The sequence below is a fragment of the Hakea prostrata genome, chromosome 8, assembly GCF_041222555.1.
Source record: "Hakea prostrata isolate BN-2017 chromosome 8, UWA_Hpros_2, whole genome shotgun sequence".
NCBI classification, from domain to species: Eukaryota; Viridiplantae; Streptophyta; class Magnoliopsida; order Proteales; family Proteaceae; genus Hakea; species Hakea prostrata.
This window is the reverse complement of record NC_142607.1, coordinates 1,897,203-1,914,195: the sequence shown is the minus strand read 5'-3', so window position 1 is coordinate 1,914,195 and position 16,993 is coordinate 1,897,203. Positions and strand designations below refer to the sequence as shown.

Genomic DNA, 16,993 nt, shown 5'->3' with positions numbered 1-16,993 from the left:
ATGACTAATACTTGCATAAGTCAAATTCGAAAGTCTGAATATTAGGTAGCACGGGCGCAATATACCACTATTGCAATCCCCTAATTTTCTATAGAAAAAGAAAAGAATAGGGAAATTCTTTCATCGGCGGTATAATTTATTTTCCTGAACAAGAAAGAATTATTATGAGGGAAAATGTCAAAAATGGATGCGAGATGCCTGGTGGGGAATCTCTTTTGTTTTCCCCGGAGTTGATTCCATTTTCTATTAATTCGATTCCTTCCATTATTCATGTTTCTATCTCTCACATTCTCACTCTTACCAATTTCCACACAGCCCTGGGCCCCTGGGCCCGTGGGCCCGTGTCTCTTTCTGCTTTGCTGCAGTTAGTCTGTTACAGTGAGAGATGCCCTGGACAAACCCACAAAATTGAATAAAATAATAAGTTTAATTAATTAATTAAAATTAATTAATTAATTAGTTGTTTAGTTACGTTAATTCAATCAATGAGAAACCCAGCCCTCCTTTTCAAGTTGCACTACCGGACAAACATGAAACGAAACTGCTTTACAGCCCACAAATACCATTTTTATTTTTCGCTTCCAGCCTTCCTTCTCGTCGATTCCCTTTCCTCTTCTCTTCTCTCCACTCTGTATTCCTCTTCCCTTCGTTTTCTTTTCTTCTTTCTTCCTTTAAATTATTTATTGGGTTTGGATAATTTCTTTTTTTCTCATTATCCTTTCCAAGTTAGTTCAGTCCATCTTCTGTTTCGATTTTTTTTTTTCCTTTCATTGTTGATGATTGATGATTGTTTCGAATTTTTTTTCTTGATTCCCGGAGTTTCAGTTCTGGTGAAATGTTGAATTGAGATTGGATTGAATTGAATTGAATTGAATAGATGTGAAGTGGATTGGTTGGCTATTCTGTATTTCAGTAGAGTGTGGTAAACCCTGATTGTCTGTGTCGGCGCGAGGTCATTATCTGTCGGCATTGTCGGTATTCGGCGATGATGATACACACAAGGCATTTCATTTAAATAAGAACTAGTATAGTAGTGACTAGTGATGCTTCAGGTACAAGGGGGTTAGTTACAGAATTAGTGTAGCAACCCCAACAAGTAGTTGCAGGATCGATTTGGACACGGCAACTCGAGTGGTGATTTCGAATTGGAAGAAGGTCCATGCTTGGTCGTAATCACTGATCACTATTTGTTCTTTACTCTTCACTCATTTTCTCAATCTGGGATTGTTTAGTTTTTAGTTACGCCTCACCTTCTCTCGATTTGCCCAAGGCGATTCAACATGGGAATGTGCATCAATCCCGGTCTCGCTCATGACGGCATTTGGAAAATTGATTGAATCTTCAGCAGCGGATGAAGAAAGGCTGCTTAAAGATCGCTTTGCCTACTTTGCCCGGGAAGATATTGCAGGTATCAGGTGTCTAATTAATGTGAAATTGAAGAATCTCAATCCTGTTCAGGTTGAGCAAATGCATATGATATGAAACAGTTTGCAAAATTCGCTATTTTACCCCTTCCTTTTTGCTCTTTTATTTATTTATTTATTTATTTTTTTAGTTTTTTTTTTTTTTTTAATTTTATTCTGCCTTGTATTCGAAAGGATAGATGGAAAACCTTTCGACATCAAACATCATTAGAGATTATCTCCACTGATAAAAAATTAGCTTTTCAGAGCACTGTGTAGATCTCATTTGAGTATTCCACTGTCACTTGCCATGTAACTGTGCCCAAGACCTAGTTAACTAAATAAACAAGTATGATCCATTGAGATTTTATAGCGAGAGACCTACTTGATGGCGTTGTAATTCTAAGATTTTCTTGGTCCTTCCGTGAGTTTCTGCATTGCAGTCCACTGGCTTATGAAATCTGCAGATTTCACGCTTGAATATTTTAGTGGTTTGCATAAGCATGCCAATGTTACAGGCCTCTGAGCCATGTCTGCCTTGCTTTTCATTGCTTGAACCAATGCAGGATATTTGTATCTGCTGCTCTGTATTAGTTTTGTTTCTGGCAACAGAAAGAAAGTAGGGTTGGAAAGATCAACCAAAATGTTGTTATTTATCATCCTGCAAAACCCTAATAGCTTGAATTGCTGTTTACTGCTTCTGTATGGTTATTTCCGTTCTGCTTATACAGGGAATTCTTCTATATTTCAGGTTCAATGTATAGGGATACGAACTCTAAGAATATCATTGTGCGTAGCTGAAGTGGTTCCCATACCAAATGTCAAGGACTCTTGTTGCAGCATTAATTGGAGGTGCTGCAGGAGCCGTGGCTTTGGTGGGAATGGTAATAATATTTCTATGGTTCTGCCTGTCCCAAAACAGGAGCGTTTCGAGAACATCTGAAACAGGTTCATCTGATCCTTCTGTTCAAGGTAATGTGGCAACATTTGTTTAAAAGAGGATATGGTGGATTCAAGTGCACTTAATGTCTCTGAGGCTAAACATCTGTTTCGTCCTCTTTCAGACCACGTTTATATTCTTTGATTGTGATTGACAGTGGGAAGAAGCGCAGGAGTTGAGCTGTCTTTAGCAGGGGGTATACGTCCTCCACCTGAATCACGTGAAGCTAGGAGCTTTCCAATGGAAGATTTGGCTTTGGCTACGAAGAACTTTAGTGATATTAATTTGATTGGAGAAGGAAAATTTGGGAAGGTTTATAAAGGTCTACTTAATGATGGAATGATTGTGGCCATTAAAAAACGACCTGGGGTGCCAACTAGGGAATTTTTTGAGGAGGTAATAACCATACTTTTTCTACTACTACCTGTTGAATTGAGTTTATGTTTCCCAATTTGCATATAATTGTTCTATCTGTCCAAGAATAACTTGAACTAATCTGAGGCTTGTGATCCTTTTCTCATCTTTTGATTAGTTTTGCATTTGTATGTGATTGATTCAATATTCAGCCTGTATCATCTTGTGTCTTTCTTTTCTTCCAGTTAGAGTGTCCATTGATTTGTTCTCAAGCTTAGAATTGTCAAGAGACTTGGTAATGATACTGATGATTAGTCAGCCTGTTTAGGATTAAAGTCTTTGACAATGTAAATACTAATTTGAAATGTTTAAATAGGTGATTAGTTAACTATGTGCCTTTCTCTGTTCCTTCCTCTACTATATTTTGGGGCTCTGTTTATATTTCTGTTATGGCCTGAAACATTGAGAACAGATTGTGTTCTGTACCAGGTGCGCTATCTGGCATCTATTCAGCATCGAAATATTGTCAGCCTTCTTGGATACTGCCAGGAAAATGGTCAGCAAATGCTTATCTACGAGTATATACCCAATGGGAGTGTTTCCAGTCACTTATATGGTAACTTTTTAACCTATGCATTCTCAAAATTCACCTAAAAATATCTGACATATCAATTTGTAGCACATAGAACTGCAGATCATGGTAATTAGCTAAAAGTAGCACATACTGTAGATTGACATTAAAGATGACAATACCTCACACTTGACTCCATATGGAGCCATGATCTGCATTCTGTTCATTATATGACCTATGCTCTGCTTCTTTTAAATACTTGCATCTCCAATGGTCAATCCTATATATAACTTGAGGAGTTTTGTCGTTTCCCTTTTTGTAGGTATGGCTCAGGTTTCACATGAGAAGCTAGAATTCAAGCATAGACTTTCAATAGCTCTAGGGGCCGCAAAAGGTGATCCTCTGCAAAATCAGTGAGCATTGATGGCTTTCCCGGTATTTGTTATTTATTTTTCTCTTAGTAACTGAAGATCTAAAATGGGTCAGTGAAATGCTTATATAAACTTTGCTTTTTCTAAGAGTTGTTACTTCCAAAATACCTTTTTAGTGGATCATAGATATCTTGAAGTTATTCTCATGTTGTTCGACTTATTTACACTTTCATGCAGGTTTGGCACACCTTCACTCGTTGAGCCCCCGTTTGATACACAAGGATTTCAAAACCGCCAATGTTCTGGTAGATGAAAATTTCATTGCTAAGGTTGCAGATGCTGGGCTCCGCAATTTACTTGGTGGAGTAGATGTTGCAGGTCCATCTTCTCAAATGATGGCTGATGATATATTCCTTGCTCCAGAGTACTGTTTTTACCTCCTTGCTACTATTTTTATTATATTTTTGTTTTGGATACCCAGTATATAGGTAGTTGAGATATTAGTAAAATACATGAATTAGTTGGCATACAATTACATGGAGTTGGGTTGGGTTTAGTTTAGTTCATATTGATGCAGTTTGGGCTGCTGGTTTATACCTTTATGTTAGTATAGATTTATAGTGATATGATTTTATGATTTTTAAGAAACCTCATTCACGTCCTGGTCAAATCAGATCAATGACGGGGTTATTAAAATGTATACTTGAATTTTACAAAGGTTTTGGTTGTTCCCTTTATTGGATAATCAGTAGTTGCTCGTACTCTTGTCATATGTAGGGTTAGAGAGTTTGGAAGATTTTCAGAAAAAAGTGATGTGTACAGCTTTGGGGTATTCATGCTGGAACTGGTGAGCGGGCACGAAGCAGATCAATCTGTGTCTTCTGAACCTGATCAAAACTTGGTTGAATGGGTAATTCACACTCTGCATAACTTGCTGATGATAAGAATTTCCTTAACATTCCAATAGACCCTTCTTATAGTGGTGGTGGAAGTATGGTTTCTTGACTCTCTTCTTGGTCTGATACTGGTAGTAATTGTTCTTGTATGGAAAAATAGGTATTCATCTTCTTTATTTAAACTGGTAGATGGCATCTCCTACCAAAAAAGAAAAGAAAAATCTTAACTATTGTTATAGAACTGCTTAGAAATGCCATAGCCACTTACATGGGAAAACATTTTCAGGTCTCAGCTTAGTTCTAAGTCATCTGATAGTTGTCATTTGTCTGGCTTCTTGAAGGCACAAAATTATCAAGACTCGAGCAACGTATCCTCAATTATTGATAACAAATTGGGCGGCAATTTCACTACTGAAGGCATGAGAGAGTTCATACAGCTATCCATCCAATGTGTGGAATTCTCTAGCGAGAGGAGGCCCAACATGAACCATGTGGCTATGGAACTCGATAGGATACTTGATAAAGAAATGAACATGACAACAGTCATGGGTGAAGGCACCCCAATTGTTACACTTGGGAGCCAGTTATTTACTGCTTCAAGATGAGAGAGTTTTTTTAAGCTTCGAGGTTTTATTTGATCTTTGTGAATTATTCTTTGAGATTTGTCATTTAGAGTATTGTTTTATGTGAGCTTTATTTATGTGATATTTGTGAATTATTCTTTGGGATCTAGAGTAGAAAATGCAGCTGTTTGCTAAGTGTATAAAAGAATGGCTGTAATTTTCTTTTTTCTCTTTTTGGGGATTTCTTTTTACCCATAAATGTATGAGAATTCATATTGTAAAACATTAAATTTTTGAAGTATCAGTTTGCAGCTTGTGCGTCTCGTTTCCATTCATGTACAACCATGATGATTCCCTGTAGTTGATTCGATTCGTCTATTGTCATGCTTTTCTAAACCGCATTACCGTGTGAGGGTGTCTTTTAAGCCTGATTCGATTCACCCGAATGGTATCAGTATCGAATCAGTAATTCAGTATTGGGCTTTGGTAACACCATTGTGCCAAACCTAGAACAACCATGGCAGCACCACGGAAGAATGTATAGGTGGTAACCAATGGATTCTCAGCATCCACATTCACTTGGAGGAGTTCTACACTAGGCTCTACTTCAATGGTGGATTGGAATTCTTGGAAGCTCCTCGTGGCCGAAGCATCTTAGGAAGGTGAGAAGAGTTGCAGCCTTATTTCTTTCATTGCTTGGACACTGGAGAGGTCGAAATGAGGGGGCGAAAGGCAAATAAAAGTGGACAGCAATGGAGGTGCTTCGTGAGGCTACAAATGAACATGCTGAGTTTTGGACAAATGGAAGAACACCAAAAAGATCTAGTGCTGGGCAAGAGGTAAATTGAAGCATCCCTTGGTCCCCACCCCAAGAGAGGAGGGCTGGGTATTATTGTCAGAAAAGACGATGGCTGCCTTAGTAGAGCAAAATCTGTCCCTGCTTTGTTTGGTTCAGTGTTGTAAGGGGAAGCTCTAGCATTAAGAGCTGGACTTTGGAAGTTTTGGCTAACTGTGATGAGTTTGTTCATGCAGAATCAAACAACTAACAATTGGTGAAGTGCATCCAGGAGTACCCCTGAACAAATTGCCACTTTGAGGTTAGGCCGATGGTGCAAGATATCTTGGAGAGAGCAGCAAGTTCAATGGTTTTATAATTTCTTTTGTACCTGGGACAACTAATGATTTAGCAGATGTTCTAAGCTAGGAAGGTCGTACAGTTTTGATTGAATCATTGAATGGTTGTGTTCAAGATTCATTTGGAGTTCTGATATCCATCAATCAATGTCAGGGTCCAGATTGCTAATGATTCATTTGGAGTTTTGTTGTCCATCAGTCAATGAAAGAGTCCCATTGTTTGCCAAGAAAAAGGGAAGAAATAAAAAACAAAAAAACTTGAAGGAGCATCCTTTATTATATTATTAAGAACAAAAAAGTTCAATTGAAGAAACAGAAGGAAAGATATTGCAAAACAAACGGTAGGAATGTTTTTTCAAAGTCGGTGTGAGGAAAGGGGAGAAAAATTGTAAAAGAAGATTAGTGTTTTTTTTTTTGGGTAAATGATAAGATTAGTGTTTTCTGGTATAAAGACAGAGGCGTTTTTCTATATATAGAGATGCAAAGAATATGTATGCATCATCAGGGCAGAGTTAGGATTAAATATTGGGGGAGGAGGCGAATAATAAGTTCAGATCACTTTTCCAGCAGACAAGCATTAAGTCACTATACATATTGTATGGGCTCATATGGGATTTACTGTTAGATGATTTTATTATGTTTTAATTCAATTATTTCTTTTTTTTTTTTTTTTCTAATAAAAATTGTACTCCAATATTTAGTTCAATAAAACTGTACAAATATATAATGTTAGAAAAAAATATTTAATTTAATTAATTCAATAACTAAATTAAAAAAATCAATTAGGTCATTGTTTAAAAAAAAACAGAAAAAAATAGAAAGAATATCTATTATTTAAATAATTAATTCAATATAATGTTAAAAAAAACAAGTAGTTCAGTAATTAAATTGTTCGTGCTTTTGTGGTTTTTTAAGAAAAATTTAGAGAGTGTATTGATAATTGTGAAGATGATTTAGGAAAACTCCAATGTGTGTCAGTATTTCTAAATTTTTTGTAACTACTCAAGCCATTGGTGAGACGTGTGAAAAAAAAAAAAAAAAAAAAAGACTCAAATGAAAATAAATAAGAATAGAAATATAAGAAAATAACTCGGAAGAATTTAACATTTTGTTCCTTAAAGTTTAATGGTAACAATTAGGTAATAATTAAATAATGATAATTCACATTAGAGTGAGGAAAAAAAGAAAGAAAAAAAAATGAGGACCAGGCACTATATGCTCTGGCACTGTACATTACGCGAACATACGGCCTCCTCATAGTTGTGGTGCTGAGGTTGCCGACGTACCCATTTGTAAATTCATCGCGTGTCGACGTCGGCATCGGGTTAGCTTAATCGTGGAGGCTGTTTTGCCCCAATTCGAGTTCCTGCTTTCCTGGCGAGCAGTTAGCCCTACGTTGTGGTCTGAATTAGGTAGTTCGGTCGCTCTAAAAGAACTCAAGCCAAATTTCTTCTCTCAAATTCTTGATTGATTGACAGACTTCGAGAGAATCAGCAGCACGAGGCTTCGGTAAGAAAATGGCGCACACCGTGAGGAGGGCTCTGTTTTGCCTTCGCCAGACCCTAAACTCGGCTGCTCTTCCTTGCTCCAGGACTGCAAATGCCGTCACTCCTCTTAGGTTTAAATTTTTCAATTTTGCTTATGTATAGATTCGGCCATCAACCTCCCCCTCCTAATTTTATGTCATCCTCTTAATCCTTCCCTTTTCTCTCTTATTACAGGTCTTACTTGGGTTCGGTTTCTCGCTTTTCTTCTGATGCCCAGTCGTTCGATATTGATCTGTCCAACGAAGAAAACAAAAGACGTCTCTGCAACAGGTTTTCCTGTCACTTTACCTATTGCCATAATGCAGTTATTGAATTTTCATTTGGTTTCGTCTCATAAGCAATGGCCTGTACGCCTTCGCTTAAAGGCGTAATATATGTTATTTTCTTTTTAACTCTTTCTTTTATTAAACATAGATTGTTGTATCGAAGCAAACAACGTGGCTTTCTTGAATTGGATTTGGTTTTGGGGCGCTGGGTGGAGCAGCATATCTCTTCCATGGACAAGACTCGTGTCGAAGACCTCGTGGTTGTTCTCGACCTGGTAAATTTGCGTTACTCGTTTTTACGTCTTGTGATTTGTACTTCATTTGGGCTTTTGGTTGGTTTTGATCGGTAAAAGCAACTCCATGTTTCTGCATCCTCGCGAACAGACAGCTTTGAGTTGCCGATCATTGATCACCGTAAAGTCTCTGTGTTATGGTGGATTCTTTTAGGAGTTTCATTTTAACGGGTTGTAGCCATTCTGAGGATATCGTACGCGAATTAACCTAAGAATGGAACATATTTCAGTGCTATAAATCTTGAATGCCATGCGGAACGGTACTTGTTTTGAGCCTTCTCATGCACTTTCTTAGCGGACCAGGTTTAATTTCTATTCTCTCATTTTCTAGTGGTACCAAAGATTAGTAATAGAGTGGGAGGCTGGATGGCCATCCATTTGATGGTTGTAATTTCATAGTCCATCCTCCATCAGTAATTGTCAATCTTGCAATCTGAGTTTGTTTATGACTGTTAATATATTTGCATTATTAGGAAGAATTGGCCTGAAATATTTATTGCAAAAGTGAGTATAGAGCTGGAATTGTTGCCAATTTTAAACCTTAACTGCTTTAGAAGGAACTTGTGATAATATAGGTTGCATTGAGATTTTTCATAAGTTTCTAACATCTTTGGGCATTGTTGTGAAGGGCTTATTTATCCCAGTATATAGTATACAATATTAAAGTGTTGAGGGTGATGCAGATTCATCTTCAAATTGTGCCTTTTCTCTTTGGAATATACCTAGGTTGGATTGTATATTTGTGTGGCCTTTGATCCCATATCTCTGCTTTGTCTAGGCACTTATATGGGGTGTAATTACTGAGACAATCTTACCCAAAAAAAAATTAGGCTGGGAAATACCTTGATTTTTTCAAATTTTTAAGTAGTTTAGTTTAGTCAATTGAACCGATTGACTCAGTGTTTCAACTTGAATTAGCATGTGACTAATGAGTAGAATGGGAGGTTCATAGGTAGGATTTGCGTGTAATAAACGCTTTGTCTGTCAGTGAGAAGCCTGGTAGGTTCTAGTTAGCTGCCTTTCGACCAGTTGAAGATTACTTCCATTAACAAAGCTCTAGTTCAAGTTTCAGACTCAACCAAGCTGCTGGTCTTAAAGGACCACAACTACTGTCTAAGAACAGTTTCAAGAATCAAGGTTTAGTTTTGAGTCTTCATCACATTCATCCATTAACAAGCTGCTGCCACAAGCTAATTCAGCACATCAATCAACTATCATCCTCTGCCTGTATGCTGAGCCTTCCCCAGTTTCTGTCCTTTGACTTGGAGCTATCTGTTCAGTTCATTCTGGGTAACAGTGAGTTATTTGCAATTTTGCATTACCGTAGTCCCCAATTCAGTTTCTAACCTTACTTTGAACTCTACCATTCCATTTACATATTTTCATTTTTGGAATCATAGCTTAATAGTGTCTGTCTCAGGCTTAATTCACAACAATAATCTCTCAAAATTCAGCCCACATCCCCATAGATCAGCCTCTATATTTGACCCCTTTTGCTGTCTGAAATCTCAATTAAACCCTAACATCCACCGATCTAATTTTATTCAAGTTTGAAGCTCAAACAAGCTGCCGCTTTGAAGGTAGATTTCTTGATGGGCCTGGTTTATTGCTTTATATGGCTAGGCTCATCTGTTCCATTGATCATGATACATGTCTGGGAAGTATCTTGGGGTTTGCAATAAACTAGCTGTGTCTTGTTGGCTGTTTTTCATGCCTGTCAGTCTATTCGGGCTTCTAACCTCTGATCTCTGTCCTGAATTCATCCAGAGAAAAAAAAAGGAAAATGCTTCTTAGTGAAAATTCGAGATTCAAGTTAAAATATTGTGTCCTTGTGACTTCTCTGAGTTTGTTTTGCTGGGAAACTGGTTTATTTGTAATGCTAATAAACCTTACAGTGTAAAGAACTTCTCGAAATTCTTCAGGAGAGCTATCTTAGCTGCTTGGACTTTTCTTGCATTTGAGTGTTAATGTTCGCTGGAAAGCTTTAATGCTTTATATATACTTTTCCATTTTGATGTATTTCCTCAGGAAAACCCTGATCTATGGAAGTGGCTCACTGGACAGGAGCAACCACCTGAAGCAGTGAACTGCAATTCGGTAAAAAAAATATGATGAATGACATTGCCACAATTGGACGTTAGTGTTTGCTTTGGACTTTATTTCTTATATATCATTCAATTGTTAATGCAGGTGTTCTCAGCCATCCGTGACCAGGTTATGAACGAGCTCAATAGCCATTCTGACCCTGAGACAAGGGCACTGCCAGGGCAACCGTGGGTGAGAGGATGGGATGACTCAAAGAAAAGCCGGGACAGTCCCATTGCTGGAAACCAGTAAATGGTTAGATATAATCGTTGTGGAAGCCTGGAGGAGTAAGGAATTTCCTTGTGCAATTACAAACGAAAGAATGTCTTAAGTAAACAAATAATTAAATCTGGTGGGAACATATTAAGATATTTGTGTAAGAGGCTATAGCTGAACTGGAACCTTTGGTTGAGAGTCTGACAGACGGTGTCAAAGGTGGTTATATAAAATAGTAAGTTTTAAGCTGTTTTACATGTTGAAATTGAACTTGCTGACAAGAAATGTATTTATGTTTTCTAATAAAAAGAATGTACAAGACTGGTGTGATTTCTTTTTCTGAGTTTTTTTTTTTTTTTTTTGGTCACTTAAGTGGCTAATATTTCAGTTTGTTCATTGAACTTGAAATATTACAAAAACCTAACGTTAATTTTTTAACATATACTGCTAAGTTTTCATGTGTTAAGAAATGAATACTCTCACCTTCTTAATTGTTAATGTACAAGATACGGCCTTTTATCCATATGAATGACTAAAATGTCCGTCTTATTCACTGTATATCCAACCCTAAGGCTGTTTTTGTTGTTTACTGGAATAAAAGTGGGGGTGGAAAATTCTTGAAAAAAGTGTAAATTTCTTACTTTTCCCTTAAATTTTAAAATGGTAGATTGTTTGGTTGTTTGGAGTGGGAAAGTGGGAAACATTTTTCTTGATTCAAGGAAATGTCTAGTAATGTGGCAGTCCAACTTTCCTACCCTAAGTCATTTTAAAATCTCACATATTTGGTGAGACTTTGTGGGAAAGTTGAGAAAAGTAAAAAGTGAGACCTACATTATTGTCACTTTTCCACAAAATTATTTCATTTTCTTTCCTTCTCCCTCACCCACTACACATGAAACCCACATATTTTTCCCCCACCTACCTTTGCAAACAAACACGGACTAAGGTGCCATCTTCTTCCTACACTTTTGCTAGAAGTCCTGCTGGAAATCCTACCACTATCAACGACTACCTTCCCCACCTTCACTGGTTCATCTTCACTCTAAGAACCATGGGCATGGCCCCCTCCCCAGATTTTTTGAATTTGTAAATATCTTTGTTGTTTTTCCCCTTATGTCTCTATCTTTAAATGTGAATACCACTATTTGGCCCCCTCCAAAATTAAAATAAAAATTTCCGTAAAATGTAGGTACAAATGTTATTCATAATCTTTATCTAAAGGTTATCATTAAATCCCTTGTCTTTAAGGTAAATGTTAGAATTCTAATTAAAAGCTAGCTTAAAAAGAACTCATAATCTATGAATTTCTCCTTTTATCTCTCTTATTTTCATTTCTATTATTCTCTCATGAAGCTCCTTTATTCCTAAGGGCCTTTTTTTGTTTCTCTGACGTCTCATAAAATATTGAAGTAGTTAGCAGACTTTGAAATTTTCCTAAATCTTCTCCACATCGTCTAGGTCACCTGCTCTTTCTCAAATTATTCCTTTCTCTCTCTAGTTAGTTTGAATTTTCTTGAATTTCGAAATTTCTAGATGTAAACTCCTATTAAAATATAATAATATATTGATATGGGACCTATGGTGGGTCAAATCTTTCACATACACTTTGCCATAGTTCATGGGTCGACCCCTCTGGGTTCATCTTCACTCTAAGACCCCATAAATCTGGCTATTACAGATCTTCCTTGTTGTCCCCTTTCAACCCATATTAAATATAGTAATAAATCGTGATGGGACCTCTAGATTTCATGAATCCTGGCAGCATCTTCACCTAAGAACCACGGGAAGTCATGGCAAATATTACAGATCTTCCTTGTTGTTCCCCTTTCTGTCTCAAATTTTTCCGGATGGAGTGATTTTTTACTCCCCTGTTTAAAGACCTTGTCCTTGTTTTAGAATTTATGGGAGTGGAAAAAGCGCATACAGATTTCGGAAGTTGTTAAGACTTAAGAGAGGGGTCAAAGATATAGAAGAGAAAATGCTTGCCTCGTGAGAAAAGGGACGAAGAGAGAGGAGAGAAGGAGAGAAATACAACTCGAGGAGGATGGTTCTCAGAGTCTCAACAATCTTACGCTCTAGGTTCCAAATGAAATGGTAAGATTGCTTCCATTTTCTGATCTTTAATTTCTAATGTTTGAGGAGAGTATTTATTCTTATCGGATCCACTGATCTCCGTTGTTGATCTATAAATGTAAATGAAATGGCGGAAATGCTGGTGTTTATGAATACATTTTATGGGTTTGGGATTTAAAGTGGTGGCTTTTATTTGTTCGTTAGCTGTATGTTGTCTTGATGGGAAAGTTTCCCTCCTAAAATGGTTGATAATGTAGCAGACAGTTTTAACCAAATGACTTTTAAGCTTGTTGACGGGTTTCTACTTTCTATTCACATAATTTCTTTGTTTATAATTCGCACATGTTGCCTCTTGCTGTCAATTCGGTGATATGTTTTCTTTTTTCTCCCTTTCTTTTCTTTCCTCCTTTTTTTCAAGGCCGAATATGGGGGGGGGTAGGTGGGGCTGTAGTTGTTGGCAAGGGAAGGGGAGGTGGTCGCCAAGGGTGGTGGGATTTTCTCCCTTCACTTACCTAAGGTTGCGTTTGTTTGTTGGAATAAGGGTGGGGTGGGAAAAAATTGGTGGAAAAATTCTTTAAAAAAAGGTTTTTTTTTTTTTTAATTTTTACTTTTCCTAGAAGTGTATATTGTTTGATTGTTTGCGGTGGGAAAGTGATAGACAACTTGATTATTGATGAGGTGGCAGCCCAACTTTTCCACTCCTAAGGCTTTTTAAAATCCTACAAATTTGGTGGAATTTTGTGAAAAAACTAGGAAAAGTAAAAAGTAGGACCCACCACTATCACTTTTCCACAAAACCCTTTCCTTTCCTTTCATTCTCTCTCACCCCACTACACATGGGGCCCACATGGTTTTTTTTTCCACCTCACCTTTGCAAACAAATGCAGCCTAAAGGATTGGGTAAATAGCCAGTTAGAGGGGCATTTGGTCAAACTATTGCCTATATTAAACTTTCAACTAGTAAACAATGTCATATGATTAGGGACATTGCCAAGCATTGACGAATCTTGATAACGTGTATAGCTATAAAGTGTATAGCCAATGCTAAGTTGTTGCCAACAATAGTGGGATTTTCTCCCTTCACCCACCTAAGGGGTAGGGTATATAACCAGTTAGAGGGGTATTTTGGTCAAACTATTGCGTATATTAAACTTTCAAACTCGTCAAAAATGTCATATAATTGGGGACATTGCCATAGCATTGACAAATCCTGAATAAAGTGCACTGTCAATCCTAAGTTATTTTTTTGGGTTGAACAATTCTAAGTTTTTTCAATACTAAGTTAAAGGGGAAGAAGACCTTGCTATTCTTTTAAAGTAGACAAATCGAATACAAGTGTCTTATTTTTAGTGATGTTTTTTTTGAAGCAGGAGAGTTTTTATATATGGGGGATGAATGTATTATATATATGCTATCCACATAAGTCGAACAAAAAATCTCTTCACTAAGAAGTATGAGTCTTTATCATTCTATCAACTCTGCATTGACACTTAATTTAGTGATCGTTTACACCTAAACGTAAAAATTCAAACTAATATTTTAATATGATCATACACCACCACTCCAAGGTTAAAATATCAACGAAGGGAAATAAAGTTATAAATCTACTTATGAGGAGTCTTTGGTATTGTTTACGTTTAAGTATTTTATCCAAGTAAATATTTTTGGTAGCGTTTGGTGTAATTTCTACACTTTTAATTATATAATTTTAAAGGGTTTGAAAAAAAATATAAAACTAAAAACGTGTTCGAATGAATTTTTTATTTTTCAATAAAAATCTATGTTAGTTGTTTTTGGCATGACTTTAAAATGCATGTGTCTAAAGTTCTAAGAGGTTTGTAGTTTGATTCTCGGATCCTCTATTCCCTCCACGCTTTTGTTTTCCATTAGCGGAAAGTAAAAAAAGGAAGAAGAGGTAAACCCTTTCTAAATGTGTGGTAGTTGGGTGTAATGAAATTCAATTCGGACTCCTTGCATGAAATCTAGAATCAGATCGGACCGGACCGGACCACGCTGACATGTCTCACCATTGTTTTACAGTTCGGCCCAATTGTGATTGAACCAACTGCCAATGACCCCAATCCCGGTTCAGCCGTATACGCAACCGAATCGAGAATCCGAATCGATCCCTATTAATCCGAATGTCATATTTTCATGTTTCCCTCCGCAAATCTGATTACATTTGATAATTTAAAATAGTGACTTTTGGACGAGAATCTACGATTCTACAGTACGAAATGTTTCTTTTCTTTTGCTTTCTTCCTGAGATGACTGTATGGGAGAGTACGAATGTTCTTTACTGGATAACCCACATGTCATGTTTTGACGATCAAAGCTTCCTAAAAGGAAAAAGAGAGAGCTCGCTGAAGAAGATTTTGCGCAGAAAGGGGATAAAAGGAAAAAGTTGTCGAGGAGGGTACAGATGTTCATTGATCTACATGTTGTGACGATCTTGCTTGCTAAGGAATTGTACAAGGGAAAAAGAAAAGAAAAAAAAAAAAAAAAAAACACGGAGGAGCTTGTTGGGGAAGATTCACTGGGATTTGCGCAGAAAGGTTGAGAAATCTCAAGAGAAACATGCTCTAAACTGTTAAGAGTAGTAGGTTTGAGCCGCAGCTCGCTTTTCATGACATCCGTTATCTTAAAATTTGGCCGATCAATGTTAATGGAAGCATAGAATGCAATCGCGAGTGTCGCAGCGGTAAAAGCAGACCCAGACGACGAAAGGAGGGAAGCAAGAAGGGACGGTGAGAACTGAGAAGAAGACGTCAACTTCTACGTCTCTTTGGTGACGCGCTTCTCTGAAAGTTTTAAGTTGCATTGGTTAACCTTCTCCGACCTCTGGTCTCCAACTCTTCGCAAACCGAGCGCCGGTAGGGGAGCGCATTAGTGGAGTTTCTCTTGATCGCTAAAACCTTTCACTTTCCCTGCCTTGGGACTTTAGTCTTTTAACGCCTACCTTGGTTTTAACTTTTCTTAAACTGTTCTCTCCGCCATTCTGGGGTTTCACTATTCTCAGGTAAACGTCAATCGACTTTTTTTTTTTCTACTACTTTTTCTTCTTTCCCCTTTCCTTCTTCTTCTTCTCTCTTCCCTTGGGAGTTAGAATTGAAAAAGAAAAATTTTCAAACAATGCATGAAACTGTCCATGTAGTTGAAATCTGTTGGAGCCGGACGGATGGAGACACGCCATAGTTGCCCGGATGTGCAGATCACTTGCGGTACTGGAGATTGCATGGAACCGACATCATGGACTGAGAGAAATCCTGATAAGAAACTCTATGGCGGCCCTGCCATGCCAGTGAGTTGTAGATTTCTAATTTGCTCCCTTGTTGTTTTTCGTTCACGAAGCTAAGTTGTCGTTCTAACTTCTGTGGCTATCGGGAATTGAATATTCCTTCTTGGTAAATTGCATTGCATGTGTCCCTTGAATTGCTATACCTGGTTATTGCCCTGACAACCCAGAAAAGGAAGTAGATTATTTTAGGATTACTAGGTGAGGAAATCGAGTGAATAGCTTCCCAAATGTTTGTCCATGGACTCAAAAAATCCTACCTACTCAACCGGACGACTCGGGCTGCACGTTCCCTGTTGCCTACTTGCCTTGCTAATCCTTGAGATTGTCTATTTTGCCCTTTATTTTAAGGGAAGTATTAAATGTATATATCTTCCACAGGGGAAAAAATGGATTTTCTTATTGACATACTTCGTGTGTCCACTTAATAGAACAATTAATACTTTCTTTTCTTCCTTTAGCGATGGTAAAATTTAGTCATTTGTACTCAAAGAAAGAAGTATGAGATAATGATGACTCTTGACCGTGATGTTATGTTAAGGACATTTTAAATTTGTTTCTACACCTTGGGTGTTTTGCTTGGGAGGGTATATATGTTAGCAATCCGCTGATTTGTTCTCTCTTATGGCTTCTATTGGCTTCATAAATGAACTGTTTAACAATTAGAGGTGCAATACCCTCTGCTCCACGGCTGAAGCCAAGCCTGGAAATTTTGACTTCCCTTAATGGTTGACAAGTGGATTTAGGAAGTTGAAATGGAGCTGCTAACATACATCCTCACAGTGTAACTTACCACAACCTACTTTCACCGTCCCTCCAAAAGTTAAAGTAATAAAAGAAGGGGACCAAATTCATATCCAGTAAAGTTCCTGGGCAAACTCCCCTGGAGTGAGCAACATGCTTATCAGTTTCTTGCAACTCTGTTATATACTTTACCAAGAATTTATGCACTTCTGTCTTTTATATTGACATTGATTTCTCTAGAA

At 37.4% G+C, this 16,993-nt stretch overlaps 3 protein-coding genes across 5 annotated transcripts in view; all 3 read left to right on the top strand.

The window, feature by feature from the left end:
- The first annotated feature begins 540 nt into the window (after window positions 1-540).
- Window positions 541-5,481, top strand: LOC149006191 (receptor-like cytoplasmic kinase 176). Its single transcript, XM_089167271.1, has 8 exons — window positions 541-1,408; window positions 2,155-2,375; window positions 2,501-2,739; window positions 3,187-3,313; window positions 3,591-3,662; window positions 3,877-4,063; window positions 4,417-4,549; window positions 4,877-5,481. The coding sequence occupies exons 2-8, from the start codon at window positions 2,222-2,224 to the stop codon at window positions 5,138-5,140; spliced, it is 1,176 nt and encodes a 391-aa protein (XP_089023397.1). The 5' UTR covers window positions 541-1,408; window positions 2,155-2,221; the 3' UTR covers window positions 5,141-5,481.
- A 1,996-nt stretch (window positions 5,482-7,477) lies between these two features.
- On the top strand, window positions 7,478-10,971 carry SDHAF2 (succinate dehydrogenase assembly factor). The gene is made up of 5 exons (XM_089166888.1): window positions 7,478-7,850; window positions 7,954-8,049; window positions 8,194-8,320; window positions 10,367-10,435; window positions 10,529-10,971. The coding sequence occupies exons 1-5, from the start codon at window positions 7,750-7,752 to the stop codon at window positions 10,673-10,675; spliced, it is 540 nt and encodes a 179-aa protein (XP_089023014.1). The 5' UTR covers window positions 7,478-7,749; the 3' UTR covers window positions 10,676-10,971.
- A 3,957-nt stretch (window positions 10,972-14,928) lies between these two features.
- LOC149006189 (uncharacterized) overlaps window positions 14,929-16,993 on the top strand; it is a 48,203-nt gene continuing 46,138 nt past the window's right edge. For 2 of the 3 annotated variants that reach the window (XM_089167152.1, XM_089167150.1), the window contains exons 1-2: window positions 14,929-15,731; window positions 15,867-16,013. In XM_089167152.1, the coding sequence (XP_089023278.1) occupies window positions 15,891-16,013 (123 nt within the window). In that variant the 5' untranslated portion in view covers window positions 14,929-15,731; window positions 15,867-15,890. The remainder of the gene's footprint in view (window positions 15,732-15,866; window positions 16,014-16,993) is intronic. The other variant, XM_089167151.1, reaches the window with a different exon arrangement.